Source organism: Artemia franciscana, chromosome 4, assembly GCF_032884065.1.
Source record: "Artemia franciscana chromosome 4, ASM3288406v1, whole genome shotgun sequence".
In the NCBI taxonomy this organism is placed as follows: Eukaryota; Metazoa; Arthropoda; class Branchiopoda; order Anostraca; family Artemiidae; genus Artemia; species Artemia franciscana.
This window is the reverse complement of record NC_088866.1, coordinates 35,031,776-35,050,785: the sequence shown is the minus strand read 5'-3', so window position 1 is coordinate 35,050,785 and position 19,010 is coordinate 35,031,776. Positions and strand designations below refer to the sequence as shown.

The following is a 19,010-nucleotide window of genomic DNA, read 5'->3' as shown; positions in this document are numbered from 1 at the left end:
TGCTAGAATCCCTTCCTAGCATATATCACGTCGCAGTTAAGAGCCTCCCATTCACGTATATTCATAACAGAGGCTGTTCAAAATCGAACCTGGATCACGTGATCTCTTCGAGTTCCAGCTTAATATCATCGATTGTCAGGGTGGACGAAGAGAAGATTGACGACGATCACCTTATTCTTAGCTGTAATTTGTCCTGTGAGCTATCTGGCAAAATACTTTCGGCTCAGCCGAAGTGGCATACGAAGTTGAATTGGGATCGTGCTAATGTCCCACTATACCTTGCTACGCTAACTGCCTTACTCTCGACCATAAAAGTGCCATATCATCAGCTGCAAACGTCAGTTTCCTCGCCTTCAAGTACAGTTGACCTAAATTTCTATTATTGTCAAATTGTCCATTGCCTTAAATCAGCTTCCAAAGCTGCAGTGCCTGTGGATAAAGTTAGGATTGGTACAAGAAAGCCTAATTGGAACGTTGATCCTGAAGTAAAACGTGCTAAGCACAAAGCCAAATTTTGGCTACGTATGTGGATATCATGTGACCGACCATCTTCCGGAGCTGTTTTCTCTGTGAAACAAAAGTGTAAACTTGAATATAAGGCCAGTTTGAAGAGGGCACGCTTGAATGCATGGACAGGTCCCACCGATAAGGCCTCCTGGAATAAGGTTATTAATAGTGAGAAATGTTCCCCATCTACCCTATCTTGTCTCTAGCTAGTTAATTTTGTTGATCATTATAAGCGTGTGTTCAGTGTATTTAACAGTTTTCTTCAGTCTTTTTATTATAAGTTGCTTAAACCGCTTTTACCACACCGTCTCCTGCAGGCTCATGTCCAGCCTGTAGCAATATCTGAAATTCGTCGGGCTTTAAGAAAAATTAAGCGTTCAAATAGCCTTGATATTGACGGCCTTTCTTACCGATTTTTGCTTATGATTGTCCTGCTCTAGTTAACCATCTACAAATATTTTTCCAGTCTTGCTTAGCACAGTCGCTTGTTCCTGATAGTTTCCTTTGTGGCCGTGTAACGTCTATTCAAAAGCGAGGCAAGGACCCCATGTCATGTGTGAATTATCGTCCCATTACAGTATCGTGTTTCTTAAGTAAGTTGCTTGAACATTTGTTACTACCAGAAATTGAGTCGAATTGTGATTTTACGCCTTTTCAATTTGGTTTTTGGAAAAGTTTCGGTTGCTCCCATGCACATCATGTTTTAAGCCGACTCATGAAAGATGCCGTAAAAGCTAACATGTCTTTATACTGTCTTACTGTTGATATTTCTGGAGCTTTCGACAATATTGTGCACTCTCAGGCTCTATTTTCCCTTGCGTCTTCAGGTGTTAATCCTTCCGTACTAAGTTTATTGTCTTCTTGGTATTCAAAGTCTAAAATTCAAGTTACCTGGAATGGCCAAATATCTGACCCGGTAGAAATTAATAAGGGAGTTCGGCAAGGTGCCGTATTGTCTCCTAGTATATTTAAATGCGTGCTTGCATCGTGCCTGCATCCCCTTAGAAGTTCTGTTTTTTACGTTAATACTGGTTTGTCTTCTATTGCATATGCAGATGACGTTCTTCTTGTTGCCCGGACTCGCCGTGGATTGCTTTCTAATTTTACTATATTAACCAATGAACTATCTAAGATTGGACTGTCAGTTAATGCGTCTAAATGCGAGTTTATTTTTTTTTAATAGCCCTTGTGCGGTCGCTCCATTCGTTACTGGGACTGCAGTTCTACCATGTTCTTCTTTAGTTAGTTGGCTTGGTCTGTGTTTCAGTCCAACACTTTCCGCTACCTGTTCATCCCTAGTGAATCAAGCCGTGAAAAACCTACGCGTCGCTTACGGAAAAATATCCCCAAACAAAAGCCGTTACAACCGCAACGGTTTGTGCATGATTTATAACGCTTATTGCGCCCCTGTGCTTTTGTTTTTTATCAGGCATGGCTCATCTGTTTCGTAAGAAAGATCGACATACTCTACGTACGGCTTATTTCAGATATTGCAAATTCCTCCTCCGGCTTCCTAGATGGCACCGAAACAAAAAAATAATTGCTCGATTTAGTTTAGTAGATGTGCCTTCTCGGATTCGGTCTTCCAGTGATGATTTATGTAAAAAGACTGTCAACTTCATTCACGTTTATGACCCTCTGCAGCCTTTTTCCCATATAGATACTGGTTGATTAGTCCATATTGTCTTTTGTTAGTTTGAATTTTGTTTTTCTTCGCTGTTTATCGTATTTGTTTTTGTTTATTTATTTATATTTATTTATAATACTCCGTACTTGTGTTTTTTATACTTTACGGGTAATAAAGTTCATTCATTCATTCATATCAAACCCTGTTAGTTTCAACTTCACACACCAAACTGTTCCTAAGATATTGCTCTTACACCCTTCCGACAACCTGCATACAGAAAGCGTGTTGTGATTCAGTTCCCCTTCCTCCCATCGAAATTCCTTGATAATTTCACCTTCATATTCTTAGGCATAGTTGTAATAATAGTCACAATAGTAGTGTTGATATTACTAGTAATCGTATTAACATATTGCCTTTTGATCAGTAGAACATCCCTCTCATGAAGTCCTATAAGTTTCAACTTAATACAATTAGCCGTTGCTATGGCATTGCTGATATGTCCTTGTGATAACCTGCATGATATCAAATTTTCTTCTCAGTGCTATTGGTCTTACAAGTAGTATAAATCGAAGTAGTAGTAAATGCAGCAGTAACGGTAGTATTAGCAGTAGTGTGCAAATGCTGCTTTTTGGCGAGATTATCTTCCCCTTTAAAGCATTCTCTGAAAGTTCCAACTTAATACTACAACTACTACTAACTCACCGCTGAACCAAGCCGCCTAAGGCCAACAAAGCTACGCACGCTCCTCCACCCCAATCTAGTCAAAGCCGCCCTTTTTCAACCTCCCAGGAAGTTCTCATTTCCTTTAAATCTTTCTTTGTGACATCCTTCCATCCCAGAAAAGGACAACCTCCTTTCGGTTTAGACCTAGACGGTTGACCGAAAAGGACAATCTTCGGCAATCTGTCATCCTTCATTCGTAGAACGTGCCCTAGCCATCTCAACCTTTCTTTCAATATAACCCTAAAAAGCGGGATTAAACCACATTTTTGTACAGCCCAACGCTTGAAATACGATCAGTCAGCCGGCTACCCAGAACAATCCTTAGGCAATTGCTCTGGAAAATGTCTAACAAATCTTTATCCGCTTTTCGGAGCGCCCATGTTTCAGAGCCATGTTTGACCACTGTCATCATTGTAGTTTCCAAACTCAGACGCTTCTCAACCATCAACCTAAGTGAAAATTTGGTCGACACATCCTCTACCTTTTCTAAAACCGTACTGTTATTCTATTAAAACTTTGCCTACAGTAACTTTCAGTCTAAAAAGTATCATATTATTAAGCAATTTGCTACCTACAGCCGATGTTTTATCGGTTCAGTTGAAATATATTTGACACGACGACTGAGCCATTATGATGCAAGAACATGCAGCAAAAAAACGCACAAACAAAAATGCAGCTCTGTAAACCGGATGTCAGAGTTAAAATATAAAACAGCAAGACGATGTCATTTGGTTTAGCCTGCCAAAAAGAAAAAAAGTAAATTCACCTGCAAGATTTTAATTATTAGGAGAAAAAGAGGAAATACTTTTGATATAATAGAATGCGTTTCATGAGGAAATTTTAATTCAATGCGAATTTTCTTCACGTTTATTGTGACTTAACTGCAAGCCCATAACGTTTTATTTACTAATTTGTTGATATACGTTACGATTATAAGATATAAATAATTAGTAAAGATAAAATGTTAGTTTTAGTGTTTTAATGGCTTTGAATTCGGTCATTTGTTTCCATTCTCTCCAATTTCATGATGATCATGCGAAAAATTAATGCATTGAGGACGTTAGTTAGCCGTATTTATAAAAAAGTAGCACAAAGTTAATTGTTTGATCCTTCCAACCAATTATTCAATCCAATTTGCACTCACTTGGAACGAAAAATAAAATATTAACCACTATTTCGGCCAAAGCTGGAACGTACTCATAAGACTAGCCCCGTGTTCTTTTACTTGTCCGATTACTTTTCAACTTATCCGGATCTAACCCCTAAGAGATAACAACAAATATTTATCCGGCCGCGTCGCTATGGGTATTACGAGAATATTGTGTATTGCTTGAATGGTATGTAAAGCTCTGACAAGGAAGAAGCTGGGGTTTCGGGCCTGTTTCTAATTTTACAGGAAAATACACCTCAAGCAATTATTTCATAGCTGGGTAGCCTAATACAATTTGTGTGGCCAGAAGTTTAATTGTAAGATTGCAAATTGTGGATTTCATTTGTCTTTTTTTAGTCATTTCATTCAAGATGCTTTGGATATTTTTATTGTGAAAGATTGTCTTAATGCTTGTTGCTCATATTTTGACTTACAAATAAAGTGAATATACCACTTGACGCCTTTTTGTATGTTCTTTACAAAGATAATAATTGCTTATATTGCTAATTCAAATTTAAGCACTTTTTGACCTTACCTAAACTTACAAATTTTGGCAGTGAAAAACATACTTATTTTGTCAAAAATGACCAAAAACACATACTTTAATTGAAAATTTGGCATCAAAGAAGAAGAAAGCAGCATAATGTTGTTAAATTTATTAATCCAACTTAATTGTGGAAAATCAGTGCTGCAGATTATATAACATTTAAAAAATGGATTAATAATGAAACAGTAAGTTTGAGACCAATGTTTTAAGCTTTTTTATACCCAAAAAACTAGAAATATTTTGGTCATTTTCAAGAGCTCAAAAAGTGCTTAAATTTGAACTTGTAATTGAAGCACTTATTATGTTTGTAAAGAACAAAAAAAAGGCATCAAGGGGTATGTTCACTTTATTTGTAAGTCAAAAATATGAACAACAAAAAATTTACCAATTATTAGTATAGAGCTGCATGATCTTCCTCTGGGTATGTAGGCTAAGTGGAAGGTCACTTATACCTGATCCTGTCCATACTGTTTCTACCTGGTTGAAAAAAAAATCCAAAGAAAGTTCACATTGAAAAGGAAAGAGCCCAAAAGTGAAATTGAATTTGTCATAGCTTGGAGGTTTGCCCTTTCAGTCTGTTTAAAGAAAACAGATTCATAATTAAAGCTTTGTTCATTTCAATTTTGAGGGTGATCTACATTTGTGACACTTCATTAAATGGTTGTAAAGGGATACTTTTATTTATTTGTCTTGTTTGTTTTCTACATGATTCTTTTTTTAATCTTATTTATATACATTTCTTACAAATTAATTAGTCATATCACAGTTCCATTTGCAAGTTTTGCGCTACTTTGTAACCACTGGTCTCAAAATTGCATATAAATTTATTGAAGCTAGGAAACATAGAACTCCTGTCTGTTTAAACGAAAATGGATGGACATAAGTAGGTTTTAATACACTTAAGTCCTAGGGCCATGGCAATTAAAACAAAACAATGAAGATTAACTTTAAAATACTAGACATTACATAAATATAACAGTCACAAAGAAAAACCATTCACAAAATTTTACTTTTGTGCTCAGTTGCCAACCTGAGCAATTGCCCTAAATTTTTAATCCTTGCAATACAATCACCAGCCATCTCTTATGACCTACACTCTTGTCTAAACATCAACAATTCATTGAAAAGGAAGGACCACCTTACTGGCATTTCTTCCTTTGTACTTATATTTATGGGTTTAAAAAAAAGCTTCTATGGCTAAGTCAGAAGCCCAGTAAAGGACCAGCTGGTCCTTTCGCCAGGAAGTGCAATAGGAAGCTAAGGGCCAGTCATCCTATGCTTTTGCATGTCCTTTCTGCTTACTGACCCTAGATTTTTCTAGGTAACCTTTTAAGGTTGGGCCAAGTCTGGCTAAACTTACAGTCACATCACTGACCTTGGTCCCAAATCAAATAAACTGGTAATGCCAGGAATTAAACCTGTATCCTTTGGATAAAGGATTCTCAACCTAGAGTGCCAGCCACTTAGGAAGGAACACAAATTTGACCAGAGAACAAAAACTATTTGAAAAAAGAAAACATTGAAAAAAAACAACTCAAGTCATAGTTGGTGCTATTTTTCACTGCTGTCCCATAAACAATATGTATTTTATTTAGACAAATAAATCTTAAGACAGGTATCAACAAAACTCCATCAGGGATTGTACTTACTTAAGATACAATCAACAATATGAATGCTTAGTTTTGTGATATTCTAGTCTTGAAATAATAAAAAAGAGAAATTATATGTTCTATTTGTTTTCCACCAGCTCATTTGAGCAAAATCATTTGTCAAAGCAATATATCATGGTTGGCTTAGAATCTCTCTAAAATGCTTTAAACATAAGGAATTCTAAAAACAATTATACTGATCAGCAAGAAGAATATTAATATAACTCTCTAAACTTGGCACTTTTTAAGACAAGTTTTTAGCAAAGCAAATGCACAACCTTAATGGTGCCCTATGTCATCTAGAAAAAAACATTAAAATGTGTCAGACTTTTAGTGAAATCTGTGAAATGAAGGGCCAGGCATTCCTTTACATTTTATACAACATGTAAAAAGAAAAATAATTCAATTTTTTTCACAAAAGAAGAAGCTTGATGTAAAAAAATAAATGTATTTTTAACAGAAAACAACTGACATCAATGAAATCAAATAAAACAAAAATTCACGGAGAATAAATAATATCAGTTATATATTTAACCTATGAGGTGGAATAAAAGATTATTTCTAAATTTAGAAAAACCCAGTGTTATGGCTTAAAGTTCTGCTCAATCAACAGGAATTGTCTTTTCAGAACTCAGGCCAGTGTAAAAGAAACTGATAACCAAAAATTAAGGTACCCAAAAATTTCAAGACCCTCTAAAGGGAAAAGAAGTAGAGGTAGGTACTTTGAAATACCTTCCTGGAACATACTACAGCTTGTAGACACATCCCTGAAAGATTCATTTTCCTAACCTAACCTCTTTCAAAGATAACCAAAAGTAGCTAAAGTATAATTTTACCCCTACTTTACCTTAAAAATCCAGTTTAAACAGCAATCTCAACAAATATAAACTATATAATATAGGCAATGGCTAAATCATTCTAAATTTTTTTTCAACTAAAAATTATAGGGTGGTTTTGAAACTAGGCCTGTTTGATATGGTAATATTTGACTAACTCACCAATGTGATAGCTGCCTTCCTAAGAACAAACCTTTTTAACAACCAAGAAACTTTTCTTCTGAATCCTTATTAAGCTTAGCCTATGCAAGATGGGCCTAGAACAGCAAAAACCCTTTAAATCCTAAGGAATATGCAGGTAAAATCCTAGTTAATTGACTTCTTGCTATCTTGGAAAGGGTTTAGGTTAGGAAAATGAAACTTTCAGGGGTGGGTCTACAGGCTAAAGTAGGTCCTGAGAAGGTATTTTAAAGTACCCACCTCCACTCCTTCTCCCTCAAGAGGGCCCTGAAATTTGCCTACATGACAGTTCTATACTTATTGAAAATTTGACAATAGAACATTTTACCTTAATTTTTAGTTACTAGTTGTTTTTTCTCTGCTTTTAGTTCTGAAAATGTAATTCTTGTTATTTGAGTAGAATTTTGAGCAATATCAATGTTTTTTTTTATTTAGGAAATGTATTTGCATATCTTTAAAACCTTATAAAATAGGATTGAGCAAAGTTATGAAGCTGAAAACAATTTTGTTGTACTTCAATTAAGCAGGAGACCTATTTTGCAAGGTTTCACTTTTATAACACACATATTTTTAAAGGTCATTGAAGGTCAGGGCCTTCTAGAGGGAGAAGGAGTGGAGGTAGGTACTTCAAAATACCTTCACAGGACACACTTTAGCCTGTAGACCCATCCCTGAAAGTTTCATTTTCCTAATCTAAAGCCTTTCTGATATAGCAAGAAGTCAATTAACTAGAATTTTACCAAACCTTATAAATTGGGATTGAGCAAAGTTTTTAAGCTGAAAACAATTTTGTTGTACTTCAATTAACCAGAAGATCTATTTTGCAAGGTTTGACTTTTATAAAACACATATTTTCAAAGGTCAGGGCCCTCTAGAGGGCGAAGGAGTGGAGGTAGGTACTTCAAAATACCTTCCCAGGACATAGCCTACTTTAGCCTGTAGACCCATCCCTGAAAGTTTTCATTTTCCTAACCTAAACTCTTTCCGAGATAACAGGAAGTCAATTAACTAGAATTTTACCGAATATGTATAAGATTACTTACAGGTCACTGAAGCTAAGATTATTTCCACTATTTACACTTTCCTTGTCTTTTCTTTAGACTAAATGATTTCATATGTTTATCCATTTTAAAATATAGAACATTGACGTCACTTATTCTCAGTATTCTTTTTTATTGCGGGTTAGCAAGTGTAAGCCCGCGGACAAGTAATCCCGAGCGTTCGAGGGGGTAATTTGACTAACCTCTGACGGCATATGCATCTCCTAAAACGCTTGAATTATCGGATAACTAGTCGGAAAAGGAACACGGGGTAGAGTCTTGTCTGAGTTGCGTTTAATTCGACTCGTAAAAGTTAACTTAAAAGTTGACTTTTTTCTCTGCTGCCGTTTTATTTAGTAAGAAGTCGACCAAAGTCAACACAGAATTGCGAATCGAACGCTCCAATAGCAAAAAATTTAGATATGTGAAATCGTTTAGTCTAAAGACAAGACAGGGAAACTGTTAATAGTGGAAATAATCTTAGCTTTTCAGCGACTTGTAAGTAATCTTATGCATATTCCTTAGGATTTAAAGGGTTTTTGGTGTTCTAGGCCCATCTTGCATAGGCTAAGCTTAATAAGGAATCAGAAGAAAATTTTTATGTTGCTTAAAACGTTGGTTCTTAGGAGGGCAGCTATCACATTGGTTAGTTATTCAAATATTACCAAATCAAACAGGCCTAGTTTCTAAACCAACCTATAATTTTTAGTTGAAAAAATTAGAATGGTTAGGTCAATGCCTATATTATATAATATATATTCATTGAGATTGCTGTCTAAACTGGATTTTTAACATAAAGTAGGGGTAAAATTTTATTTTAGCTACTTTTGGCTATCTTTGAAAGAGGATAGGTTAGGAAAATGAAACTTTCAGGGATGTGTCTAGAGGCTAGAGTATGGGTAAATTTATAGCAAACAGTATTACTGGGTTTTGTATAAAGTGAATATACCACTTGATGCGTTTTTTTATGCTCTTTACAAATATAATAATTGCTTCACCAGAAATTCATATTTTAAGCACTTTTTGACCTCTAAAAGTGACCTAAATATGGAGTATGAAAAGGCTTAAAACATTGGTCTCAAACTTTATAACATTTGACTCAAACTTACTGTTTCATTATAAATCCATTTTTTTGAAAAGATATATTTTCCACAAGCACTGAATATTATGGCGTTTTTCTTCTTTCTTGTTGCTGAAATTTCAATTAAAGCATGCGTTTTTGGTCATTTTTTTACAAAATAATAAGATATTTGAAATCACAAATTTGTAATAGTTTAAAAACAAATTTGGGCTATGTATTTGCACATCAGGGGGGTGGGGGTAAAGCATAGCATATATTGAATATGTAAACTAACCATTAGTGCATTTAATATAGTTAAATTTACAGCAAACAGTATAACTGGTATTTGTAATAGCCAGCTTTCATATTTTGACCAAAAACGCATGCTTTTATTTAAAATTTGCTGTCAAGGAAGAAGAAAGCGCCATAACATTAATAAAATTTATTTATCCGATTTAATTGTGGAAAATCGCTGCTTGTGGATAATGTAACATTAAAAAAATGGATTCATAATGAAATGGTAAGTTTGAGTCCAGTGTTTTAAAGTCTTAGACCAATGTTTTAAGCCTTTTTTATACCCCATATTTAGGTCATTTTTAAGAGGTCAAAAAGTGCTTAAATCTGAATTTCCAAAAGAAGCAATTATTACATTTGTAAAGAGCATAAAAAACACATCAAGTGGTATATTCACTTTATACAAAAGCAAGTAATACTGTTTGCTATAAATTAACCAAAGTATGTCCCAGGAAAGTATTTAAAGTACCTACCTCCACTTCTTTCTCCTCTAGAGGGTCGTGACATTTTTGGCTACATCAATTTTTGGTTATCAGTTTCTTTCTCTCTGGCCTTTTTCTGAAAAGACAATTCCTATTGATTTAACAGAACTTTAAGCAATAACACTGGGTTTTTCTAAATTTAGAAATAATATTTTATGCCACCTGATTGTAGGTTAAATATATGGCTGATATTATTTATTCTCCATGAATATCTGTTTTATTTCATTTCATTCATGTCAGTTGCTTTCTGTTAAAAATACATTTTTTTAAATCAATCTTCTTTTGTGAAAAAAAAAATTGAACTGTTTTTCTTTTTACATGTTAAATAAAATGTAAAGGAATGCCTGGCCCTTCATTTCATATATTTTAACTAAAAGTTTTTGAGGCAGTTTCTATCAAAATACAACTGACACATTTTAATATTATATTTATTTTTTTAGAATACATTAGGAGACTTTTAAAGTTTTGCATTTGCACAGCTAAAAAAGTGTCTTAAAAAGTGCCAAGTTTAGAGAGTTATTTTAATATTCTTCTTGCTGATCAGTATAATTGTTTTTAAATTTCCTTCTGTTTAAAGCATTTTAAAGGGATTCTAAGCCAACCATGGGTATATTTTTGTCACAAATGATTTTGCTCAAGTGAGCTGATGGAAAACAAATAGAACATATAATTTTTCTTTTTTTATTATTTCAAGACTAGAATATCACAAAACTGAGCATTCATATTGCTATTTGTATTTTAAGTAAATACAATCCCTGATGGGAGTTTTGTTGATACATGTCTCAAAATTAATTTGTCTAAATAAAATAGATATTGTTTATGGGACAGCAGTGAAAAATGGTAGGAATTATGACTTGAGTTGTTTTTTTTGCCAATATTTTCTTTTTTCAAATAATTTCTTTTTCTGGTTACATTTGTGTTCCTGCTTAAGTGGCTGGCACTCTAGGTTGAGAATACTTTGTCCAAAGGGTACATGTTTAATTCCTGGCATTACCAGTTTTTATTTGGTTTGGGACAAAGGTCAGTGATGTGACTATGTAGGTTGAGTCAGAACTGGCCCAGCCTTGAAAGGTTACCTAGAGAAATCTAGGGTCAGTAAGCAGGAAGGGCTTGGAAAAGTATAAGATGACTGGTCCCTAGCTTCCTGGCTAAAGGACCACCTGGTTCTTTACTGGGCTTTTGACTTAGCCATAGATTCTTTCTTTTAATCCCATTAAATATAAGTACAAAGGAAAGAATGCCAGTAAGGTAGGCCTTCCTTTTCAATGAATTGTTGATGTATAGACAAGAGTGTAGGTCATAAGAAATGGCTTGTGAATGTTTTGCAAGGTTTAAAAATTTGAGACAATTGCTCAGGTTGGCAACTGAGCACAAAAGTAAAATTTTGCAAATTGTTTTCTTTGTGACTGTTATATTTATGTATTATCAAGTATTTTAAAGTTAATCTTCACTGTTTTGTTTTAATTACCATTGCCTTAGGAATTTAGTGTTAACAGACAGGAGTCACTGCCTTAGGAATAACAGACAGGAGTTCTATGTTTCCTAGCTTCAATAAATTTATATGCAATTTTGAGACCAGGGGTTACAAAGTAGTTCAAAACTTGCAAATGGAAGTTTGGTGTGACTAATTAATTTGTAAGAAATGTATATCAACTTAAAGATTCAAAAAACAATCATGTAGAAAACAAACAAGACAAATAAATAAAAGTATCCCTTTACAACCATTTAATGAAGTGTCACAAGTGTAGGTCACCCTTAAGATTGAAATTAACAAAGCTTCAGTTATGAATCTGTTTTCTTTAAACAGACCAAAGGGACAAACTTCCAAGCTATGACAAATTCAATCTCACTTTTGGGCTCTTTCCTTTTCAATAGGAACTTTCTTTGGATTTTTTTTTTCCAATCAAGTAAAAACAGTAGGGTCAGGATCAGATGTAAGTGACCTCCCATTTAGCCTACATACCCAGGAGAAAATTATGCAACTCTATGCTAATAATTGGTAATTTTTTGTTGTTCATATATTTGACTTATAAAGTGAACATGCCCCTTGATGCCTTGTTTTGTGTTCTTTACAAACATAACAAGTGCTTCAATTGCAAGTTCAAATTTAAGTGCTTTTTGAGCTCTTGAAAATTTGTTAGCTTAGGTCAAAAAGTGCTTAAGTTTGAACTAGCAATATAAGCAATTATTATACTTGTAAAGAACATACAAAAAGGCATCAAGTGGTAAATTCACTTTATTTGTAAGTCCAAATGTAAATAAAAAAAAAATTTACTCCCAACCTGTCTCATTTGCAAATATATAGCCCAAATTATATATTTTCAATGTATTCTGCCACCTTTTAGCCTAGTTGTTTTTCTTTTGCCACAGTTGCTTCAATTCTCAGGTACTAGGGTTGAGGGATAGACTTGCAGAATCAATAGGAAATATATAATTTCAGCTTTAGATTTCCATATTAGGAGGGTTGGGGCTAAAGTAGAGCAGGGTTGCATGTAGAACATGTTAGCTATAATTATTATGTAAATAATAAAGAGTCACCTTTATTTAACAGGTTTTCTTCTACAGGCCTACAGGTCCTTCTCTTGGCTTTCACCACATAAGCACATGTTGTTTAACAATGAGTTCTCAAGAGCTTAACTTTGAACCTTTAGTAATGTTGACAAGAAATGAGTAACAGAAAAAACGAAATTTAGGCTAAATGGGCAATCAGGAACTGGGTACAGGCTAAAGGGGGCCAAAAACAGGGCTGTATAATTGGAGTTCAAAGAACTCCAATTATAATTATATTGGAGTTCAAAGAACTCCAATTATACAGTGAATTTTAAAAAATCACTGTATACAAGTTATTTTTTAGTGAAGTAAACACTTCCCTTGATAATTTAGGACTTTAAATTGATTAGCCTACTGAAATTTTCCTATCCTATGCAATTGAAATATTTTCCCTTTTCAGAGCATTAAGACAATCTATCACAATAAAAAAAAATATCCAAAGCATCTTGAATGGAATGACTAAAAGAAGACATATGATAATCACAATCTGCAATCAAACAATTAAACTTCTGGCCACACAAATTGTATTCGGATAACCAGCTCTGAAATAATTGCTCAAGTAGCTTAGTAGCAACTTTAACTAATATTCCAATAACTTTATAAGATTTTTCTTAACCATTTTATTATCTACCTATCCCACACAACCAGTAAAAGAAAAAACCCACCCACCTACACAAGAAAAAAGCCAGTTTTAACTAGGCTAATAACATAGTTTTTAAGTCTATTTTAGTGCAACTTACCCAACAACATAAAATCAAGCTCAATAACTCACCACACTGGTACACAAAAGTGGTGTCTTCATCTTTGATCCATCTGAAGACATACTCCATGATTAGCTATAATTGAAACTTCTGCCTTCTTTCCGAGTTAACTTGAGACGAACGTACAAAAAGCCTTTTTTCGCGTCAACCAAAGAGACTGTTTGAGCTCAACCACTCGGTGTGGTTGAGCTCAACCGCTGTTTTTGCGTGAAACAGTGACAAACCAGGTTGTCATGAAAAGTGATTTTGCGTGAAACAATTGACTGGTTGAACTCTAATTTAACCAGAACTGTCATTGTTTTTAACCGTAGGGTTCTACCATTCATAATTGTTGGTTGACCTTTTCAGGCGTAGATTTCGAAAAGAAGAATTCGTAGGCTATAAATAAGTCTATATAAAATAAGAATTATAAGCTGACAAATAGAATTCTAGCCACGCAAAAGTAAGGTTTAATTTTGTTTTTTTCGTATTAGGGCTATTTGGATAAATGTTGGGTTATATCCTCCAATTTGATTCACATAGGCCTTAAGACAGGAAGTCAAGAGTTTGAATATGCTTTTGAAAACTTATGTAGATACTTAGAAATCTTTGTTTCATCCATTTGACGCCCTAGGCTTGACCTTAGCTTGGTAATTTGGCTTCAGAGATAAAACCTTGATGAAGCAAGACCCTAGTGGTTATAAAGCATTGTTAATCCAATTACTATTCTTACTAGATGCTTCAAGATGTGTTGCATCTTTGTCAGAACTCTTAACATTTCAGCCTTACCCTATAGGGCCATGAATAAATTTTCAGGTCAAACTCTAGTTTGGCTACTGTTTGCTATCTTAGAAATGGGTTAAGTCAGGAAAATAGAACTTCCAGTAATGAATCCAAAGCAAAAAATACGTAAAATTCTAGTTTAGCTAATTTTCATTATCTTGGAAAGGGAATAGGTTACAAGAATGAAACTCAGTAATTAATCCAGGGTCAAAAACACTCTGGGAAGGTACTGCCAGGCTTCTATGTCAACCCTTTTCTGATTTCTAAGTCTTAGATAATTGCTTACTCAAAAGGTCTATACCTATACTATTGAAATTTTGACAAAACAAGATTTACCTTAATTTTTAATTATCAGTTTCTTTTACTCTGGCTTTAGCTCTTAAAATGCAATTCCTTTTATTTGAGTAGCATTTTAAGCCATATCAATATTTTTTTTTCAAAATTTAGGAAATGTCTGCATATCTTTAAAACCTTATAAAGTGGATTGAGGAAAGCTGTGAAACAGTTTCTTTGTACTCCATGTAAGCAGACCTTCCCAGAACATACTTTAGCCTTTAGACCCATCCCTGAAAGTTTTTTTTTCAATCTCACCCCCTGGTGCTCTTTTACACATTGTATAAATTGTGAAGAAATGCCTGCCCCCTTGCTAAAAGTCTTAGAAGTATCTTATATCAAAATACACCTGATACAGTTTAATTTTTTAGAGATGACACAGAATAGCATTAAAGCTGAGTATTTGCTTTGCAAGAAATGTGTCCCTTCTGTTGTAAAGCATTTTGGATAGACACTAATCTAACCATGGACATATTGCTGTTGCAAATGGTTTTGCTTAAAATGGTTTGGAAAACAAATAGCAAATGTAAATTTGCTTTTTTATCATTATTTAAGACTAGAATATCACAAAGCTATGCAATCACATTGCTTGTTGTATCTTAAGTAAATACAATCCCTGATGGAGTTTTGTTGATACCTGTCTTAAAATTAATTTGTCTAAATAAAATATATTGTTTATGGGACAGTAGAGAAAAGCAACAACCATGAATTGAGTTTTTTTCAGTATTTCTTTTTTCAAATAATAGTTCTCTGGTCACATTTGTGTTCCTTGCTAAGTTGTTGACGCTCTGGTTTGGGAATCCTTTGTCCAAGGGGTACAGGTTTAATTCCTGGCATTGCTAGTGTATTTGGTTTTTACCAGCTAAGTATTCACCATGCTAGTTTGCATCTTAAGTAAAGCAATCCCTGCTGGAGCTTTGTTGACACCTGCCTTACAATAACTTGTCTAAGTAAAATACAATGTGTATTGAAGATTAGTGAAAATGGCTGTAAATCCATCTTGTTTTTTTTCAATATTTTTTTTTAATAGTTGTTCTACTCTGGTTGTAATAATGTTCTTGGCTAAGTGGAAAGCACTCTTAGTAAGAAATCCTTTGTCCATGGGGTACAGGTTTGATTCCTAGTATTGCCTGTTTATTTGTTTTAAATGGGGGTCAGTGATGTTAGACAGATCTAAACCAGCTCTAAATAGGCAAATGGAGAAATATGCAAAAGGTAAGCAGGGAGGGTGTACAAAAGCACAAGATTTCTGGCCCCCAGCCCTTAATTGCAATTCTTGGCCGAAGGGTCACAAAGTGGAAATTAGCACTGCCAGTTTAGACCTTGATGTGTCAGTGCTGCCATACTTACTTACTTGCATATTGATGTTGAGTTTGACCACATTTTATCTTCATTACTATCTAAAATCATTTAGACATTCAGCAAACTGTCTCAAACCACAATTAGTATTGAATAGTTTTTGGGCCTTACTGACTTTCCCTTTATAGCAAAGGTTTATTGTTGTGTATAATGTAGATATTTTAAAGTAATCAATCATTAAAAAGCCCCTTTTAGTTTTATCAAGTTTTTGAGTAATAAACCTTTTTAATTACCTTAAAATATTTATTCAGGTCCTTTACTATTGGCTGCCCTTTATATTACAATAATGATTGAAATATATTGTGGCAACTAAAAATTTGGATAATCCAACCTATTTTACCATCTTAAGGTTGTTTACAAAGGTGTATGAAATATTTAAGTACTGACTTAGCTACAGAAAACCTCTAGATATAATAAAATGTAAGCAAGATGGCTCTTACTTTGACCATATCTATGGAAGCACTAATGAGAGAGTGGGTTATTTGATGCATTTGTAGAATTGATTGAGATGAGAAATGAAGTGTAGGCTTGATGAGAGATGGCTGGTGAATGTGATGAGGGATGAATGTTTTGCAAGATTTTAAAATTTTGGACAATGTCTCATGTTGACAGTAGAGTGCAGAAGTAAAATTTGGTAATTTTTTTCTTTGTTTCTGTTATGTTAGACAATATTGAATATTCTAAAGTGAAGTTTCTTTTTTGTTTGGAATTGTGATGGCCCTAGGGCTTTAGTGCAATACAAATTACTAATGTTTATTCACTTTCTTTAAACAAACACAAGGTCTATGTCTCCTAGCTTTAACAAAGTCAAATGTAATTTTAAGACCAGGGATTTCAAAGTAGGTCAAATGAACTTCTGGTAAAAATGAGCAATTTATGAAACATCTAGATTAAAAAAAAAGTCTTTTAGACAACAAAGAAGACAATTGAATAAAGAAAAGTACCTTATATCATAATTGTTGTGCACCCTTAAGATAGAAATGAACAAAGCTTCAATTAAGATTCTGTTTTGTTTAAACAGACAGAAGGGACAAACCTCCAAGCTTTGACAAATACAATCTCACTTTGTGGCTCCTATCTTTTCAAAGGGGACTTTCTTTGGATTTTTTCTATCCAACTAAAACTGAAAAGGACAGCATGATATACAAGTGACTTTCCAATTACCCTACATAGCAAGAGAAAATCATTAAGTTAGGCTATGCTTTATCTGAATCCCCCTCCCAATGTGCAGAAATATGGCTCAAATTTCATATTTTCAATGCATTTAACCTCCTGTCACCTGTTTTTCTAGTTATTGTTTGTCACATTTGTTTAATTTACAGCTACATGGGATGAAGTTAGAGAGACAGATTGACAAAACAAATGGAAAATAGGAAATTTCAGCAATACATTTTTATATTGGGAGGATTGAGGGGTAAAGTAGAGCAAAGTTGAATATAAAATGTGTTACCAGCTATTATTCTAAAAATTATGAAGCATGATTTTTTTTTTATTATGTTTCTTTCTCTTCAGGTCCTTCTCTAGGGCTTTACCAAATCAAACATTCTATGCCCAGAAAAATTAGCAACAAGGTATAGTCTATATACAAAGGCTTATGTTATTTAACTATGAATATGGAATTTATATGGCAATCAGGAACTGGATACAGGCTAAAGCAAGTAAAAAAGAAAGAAAAAACTTCCCTAGTTAGCTCAGGAGAATTTTAATAGATTACTCTTCAGATAATTGCCTATGATACATAATTTAAATATTTACCCCTGTACAGTAGGGCGTTAAAACAATCTATCACAATGTAAGATACAGTATATTTAGATATGATGCTGATTTACAAATTCCAGGATTCTTTGTTGTAGTTTTCATAATTTTGTTGATAAAGTTTTATATATTCATCATATTTTATTTTATGTCATTAACATTAGCCAAACTAAACTTCTCAATAGAACTTGAATGTGGTGGCTATAATGCACAAGTACTGCAAAAATCTTACAACACATTATGTGTTATGGTAACTGTTCAGTGAGAAAAAAACTATATGCCTAGTTTAGCTTAATTTGTTATATTTTTGTGCTTATCAGAAATATTTTGTTAATTTTAGGCAGCTGTCCCCCCTCAAAAAATTCTTAAACATTTGCTGGTTTATACTTAACTAGTATTCTACTGAAAACAAAAATTAATATATATTTTGTATTGAAGAAATATAAAGTCCTTTGGATTTTTTTTTATTAAGATTAAGCAGTTTGCTACTTTCTTTTGTTAGGCTAAGCTGGTAATAGTGCTTTATTGTGAAGAGCCAAAATTTGTAGGGATTGCAAAGGCTAGCCTGAACAATATGTTATTACAAATTATTAGGTTAAACTTCTGTTTGGTAAAATTCTATTTTAGATAAATTTGTATTATCTTGAAAAAGGTTTAGGTTAGGAAAATGAGGAAACTTTCAGGATATACATTTCCCTATATTTAAATACGAAACACTGATATGGCTTAAAATTCTACTCAAATAACAAGAATTGCATTTTCAGAGCTAAAACCAGAGAAACAGAAACTGCTAGCTGAAAATTAAGGTAAGATGTTTTTTACCAAAATTTTAATAGTTACAGACCAGTCCAATACGCAAAATTCCAAGATTTAAAAACAGAAGAGGGTTATCACATAAGCTTAGCAATAGCTTCTCAGAGTATGTTTTTAGCTATGGATTAATCACTGAAAGTTTCATTCACCTAACATAACCCCAATCAAAGATAGCAAAAAGTAGCTAAACTGGAATTTGACTGGAAATTTAATCTATAGCCTGGTAGGCTAGTAGAATTCCAAATCAAAACAAAAAGAAGTCAAACTAGAATTTTATCCTCTGTTTAGGGTAGCTCAACAAAGCTAAAGTCTTATCATTTAGGACTTTTTTATAGATAATTTTGCTTTTACAGTATGAATACAACATTTTCCAATATATTACCTGAACAATTTAACCCAAGATTCCACTAATTCTGACCCTTCCTATCTCTTCAAATATACCAGAGAGTATGCTAGATCATTTTTCAATTCTCTCTGACCTCAAACTAATGTGAAATATGTCAAATCCGGAGGAAATTAAGCCAGTGCTAAATCATTTAATTATAATAGAATGACACTCTTAACACTATACGGATGTTTTAT

General features: G+C 33.6%; 2 protein-coding genes across 2 annotated transcripts in view; one reads left to right on the top strand and one right to left on the bottom strand.

Moving 5' to 3' along the window:
• LOC136026348 (chaoptin-like) overlaps window positions 1–13,498 on the bottom strand; it is a 125,198-nt gene extending 111,700 nt beyond the window's left edge. Inside the window, exon 1 of the mRNA XM_065702861.1 lies at window positions 13,418–13,498. The gene's annotated coding sequence lies outside the window, so the exon portion shown is untranslated. The remainder of the gene's footprint in view (window positions 1–13,417) is intronic.
• Window positions 4,155–19,010, top strand: part of LOC136026350 (zinc finger-containing ubiquitin peptidase 1-like) — a 76,924-nt gene continuing 62,068 nt past the window's right edge. The window contains exon 1 of the mRNA XM_065702864.1: window positions 4,155–4,194. Within this exon, the coding sequence (XP_065558936.1) occupies window positions 4,192–4,194 (3 nt within the window). The 5' untranslated portion in view covers window positions 4,155–4,191. The remainder of the gene's footprint in view (window positions 4,195–19,010) is intronic.